Genomic DNA, 3,598 nt, shown 5'->3' on the forward strand with positions numbered 1-3,598 from the left:
CTGATGTGTATGGTTAGGGTTGGAGAAAGGAGACACGAAGAAGGAAACAACATGACCATCTGGGTAGGGGGCTGACCGTGGTTTGGGTTGGAGGAAAGGAGACAGAGAAGGAAACAACATGACCATCCTGGGTAGGGGACTGAGTGGTTACACAGGTTGCGAGGAAAGAGACAGAGGAAAGAGGAAACAACACTGATACTCTGGGTAGGGGCTGACGTGGTCTAGGGTTGAGACAGGAAAGGAGACAGAGAAGGAAACAACATGACGCATCTGGGTTAGGGCGTGATGAGTTAGGGGTATGGAGAAAGGAAGACAGAAAGGAAACAACTGACCATCTGGTAGGGGCTGGAAGTGACAGATGGTAGGGTATGAGAAGGAAGGAGACACTGAGAAGAAAACACACTGACACATCTGGTATGGAAAATCCTGAGTGAGTATAGAGGTTGGCATGAAAGAGAGACCAGAAGAATGAAGGGAACCAACCCATAAAGACCATCTGAGTGCTAGGGGAATGAGTTCGGTTAGAGGTTGGAGGAAAAGGAGACATGAGAAGAGAAACAACATTGACCATCTGGTTAGGGGCTGATTGCTTAGGTTGGCCAGGAAAGAAGAAACAGATGAGGAAAACAACCATGGGACCATTCTGGGTATGGCTGAGTGGTTAGGGTTGGAGGAAAGGAGACAGAGAAGGAAACAAAAAAAAAAGTAGTGATCAGAGACCTGGGGGGGGGTAGTAGGTGAACAGCCTCTAGTAAAGATGAGGTCAACCGTATTGTCTGCCTTGTGAGTTGGAGGGGACTGGGAAAGGGTTATGTTAAAAGAGTTAGGGAGGGGAAAGAGAGAGTTGGAAAGAAATTAATCGAAGGCAGATGTCAGGAGGTGGAAGTCACCAAGTATGAAGAGCGGTGAGCCATCGTCAGGAAATGATCTTATTAAGGTGTCAAGCTCATTGAGGAAATCTCCAAGGGCACTTGGTGGGTGATAGATGACAACGATTTTAAGCTTAAGTGGACAAGTGACAAGTGACAYCATGGAATTCACATGAGAAGATGGACTGGTGAGAAKATCTCCAGTTAGGAGAAATGACTAGACGTGCCACCACTGTGACGTCAAGGGATGCGCAGCATACTGCTCAGGTGAACTAGGCGTTCTGGACCGCAGATCGGCAGGAATTCCACATAGGTTTTGCGTGCAGGGTTCACTAAATTAGAAGGATTGCAACCAAGGGGTCGGGAGCGTCTGTAACGCCTACAGGGAGAGGAGKAAACAGGTATAGAAAACACACACATAGTTGACAAAGCTACAACAGAGCAAAATAAAAGAATCTGAAATTAACTAAGCAATATATTCAAGTTAGAGAGTGGTGTGGAGCCTTCCTCTGTTTCTTGGCAGAACAACTCGGCAGAACTGTCTTAGTTTTGGCGACGGTCTTAGTTAAAGAGATMACTATTCCTGAGCAAATATCTACATATAAGATCGAGATCAACTACCTTTTCTGTGTAAATATCTAACAAAAGCTTGCCCAACCGCAGCCCATTGACAGTACAGTACCTAACCAATGAATACCAACACAGTTGACTGCTGCATGGTTTACCCATAGTTTACCCACATGATGTACACATGGTGGATAGTCACAGTGTGATTACAGTCATAATGCTAGTTAGTTATATAATAACAGCCCTGGAGATGGTGATTCTGCTATCTCACTCCTGGGGATGTTTCTGAAAGTCACAGTGTTGCAAGGATATACATGTGTTGTGCATGTTCTATGTTGTTCTGTGCTTATGCTTTGATTAATGATGTCTCTCCCTCTGTTGTGTGTGTTTGTGTGTGTGTTGTGTGTGTGTGTGTGTGTGTCGCTGTGTGTGTGTGTGTGTGTGTGTGTGTGTTGTAGGAGTGCAGGTATAGGTTGGCCAGTCCTGAGGAGCTTTCCTCAGCAACCCTAAACTCTTCCAGCTACCTGGCTGACTCACTACAGGGCTGTACTGCACTTGCCAACACACAGGTGAGTCAAACCACAGACACACATACAGCCCTCTCACACACACACACACACACACACACACACTCAAACGAACAAACAAATACACACACACACGAGTCTGTCCCAACACACAGCCCTGTGTAACAGAGGTGGTTCAGTAAACCATGTTTGCGTGTTGACAAACCTTGCCTGAAACCTGACAACTGGTGTTAGGCCCCTGAGCAAATGCCTAGGCCTAAGAGGCTAAACTAGGTAGATACAGCCATACAATCTTCTCAACATGGTCACAGATTACACAGTCAACTTATCCAACCATAAAAAAACACAATCAATCAGACTGATGAACTGATGAAAAACTCTATTGATAATCTATAGAAGGCATTAGCTGTTGCTGCTCAGTGTATATGGGGACAGGGGAGAGTCTAATGATTTCCTCTGACGAAAAACAGACCGGTAGGTGACATCCTTGGGACGTCCCTACCACCCATTGAAGTTGACTTTTTAAATAGTAAAGGTAGGCTAAAAGTGGTTCACCTTTAGGTAAGGGTTGTTATGGTTAAGGTAAGGGTAGGGGTTAAGGTTAGGGTTTAGAGTATGGACGTCCGAAGGATCCCATATCACCACCACCGCTGCTGGGCTTGGCTGATCAAACATAGTTTCTTGGTCTCAGATACACACGCAGACACACACACCTAGATGAACTCAAGGTCCTGTCAGAGTTCATCAATAGGAGGCAGTCCAGTGGGGAAGGTTTGTTAAGTTAGCTTCCCAAATGGCACCCTATCTCCTACATAGTGCACTACTATAGGGAATAGGGTACCATTTGGGACACATCCTAGTCAGGGTTCTGTGTGATGGATGCATTAACATACTACAAAGAAAATCACTACAGATAAAAAAGAAAATAGCACTGAGAGGAGAAATGTAATGGAAGATGTCTACTACTCATTSCAGGAAATGAGTCCAAACAATGGCTTTGCTCTTTCATTTACACATCAAACAATTGGAATTGTGTGAACGGCAACAGCCAATGGTATAGATGGCATTTGGAACAGAGAAGAGGGTTGTAAGGGGGCCTGGATAGTGAACACTATGACGAAACACATCAGAGAGCCAGCGCTCATTCCTACTGGACTCTTACCAGGGTCACTATTGATAAAAGGGTTTGAAACCGAGTGGAACAAGGGAGCTATATCTGAACTTTTCCAATAACAACACAGATTTCCAAATGTTTTGTTACAGTGTGCCCTACTGAACATGACCCAGGGAGGGGGTCATTCCCCTGCAGTTCATTATAGCAGCCAGTCATGAAGCTCTGATGGCAGGATTACACACAGTCGGAGACAGATGGGAGAGAAGGGAAGGAGATCACTGGTTCAGTCTGTACTGCCAGAAGAGGAAAGAGAGGAAAGAGAGGGAGAGAGGGAGAGAGAGAAAGAGGTAATAAAGTATGTAGGTCAGTCATCTCAGGGTCTCTCTCTCCCTCTCTCCTATTCTTCTCCCTCTATCACTGTCATTCTCCATCTCTCTCTTTTTCTCTCTCCTTCCTCCCCTCCTTAGACAGATTTACTGTTTCTCTTTCAGGAAAGGAAGAGAAAAAGTTAAGACTTCTTA

At 45.2% G+C, this 3,598-nt stretch overlaps 1 protein-coding gene across 1 annotated transcript in view; it reads left to right on the top strand.

Moving 5' to 3' along the window:
• Positions 1-3,598, top strand: part of arhgef25a (Rho guanine nucleotide exchange factor (GEF) 25a) — a 34,408-nt gene that overhangs the window by 8,224 nt on the left and 22,586 nt on the right. Inside the window, exon 3 of the mRNA XM_023990550.2 lies at positions 1,895-2,005. Within this exon, the coding sequence (XP_023846318.1) occupies positions 1,895-2,005 (111 nt within the window). The remainder of the gene's footprint in view (positions 1-1,894; positions 2,006-3,598) is intronic.

The sequence above is a fragment of the Salvelinus sp. IW2-2015 genome, linkage group LG7 (assembly GCF_002910315.2).
Source record: "Salvelinus sp. IW2-2015 linkage group LG7, ASM291031v2, whole genome shotgun sequence".
Taxonomy (NCBI): domain Eukaryota; kingdom Metazoa; phylum Chordata; class Actinopteri; order Salmoniformes; family Salmonidae; genus Salvelinus; species Salvelinus sp. IW2-2015.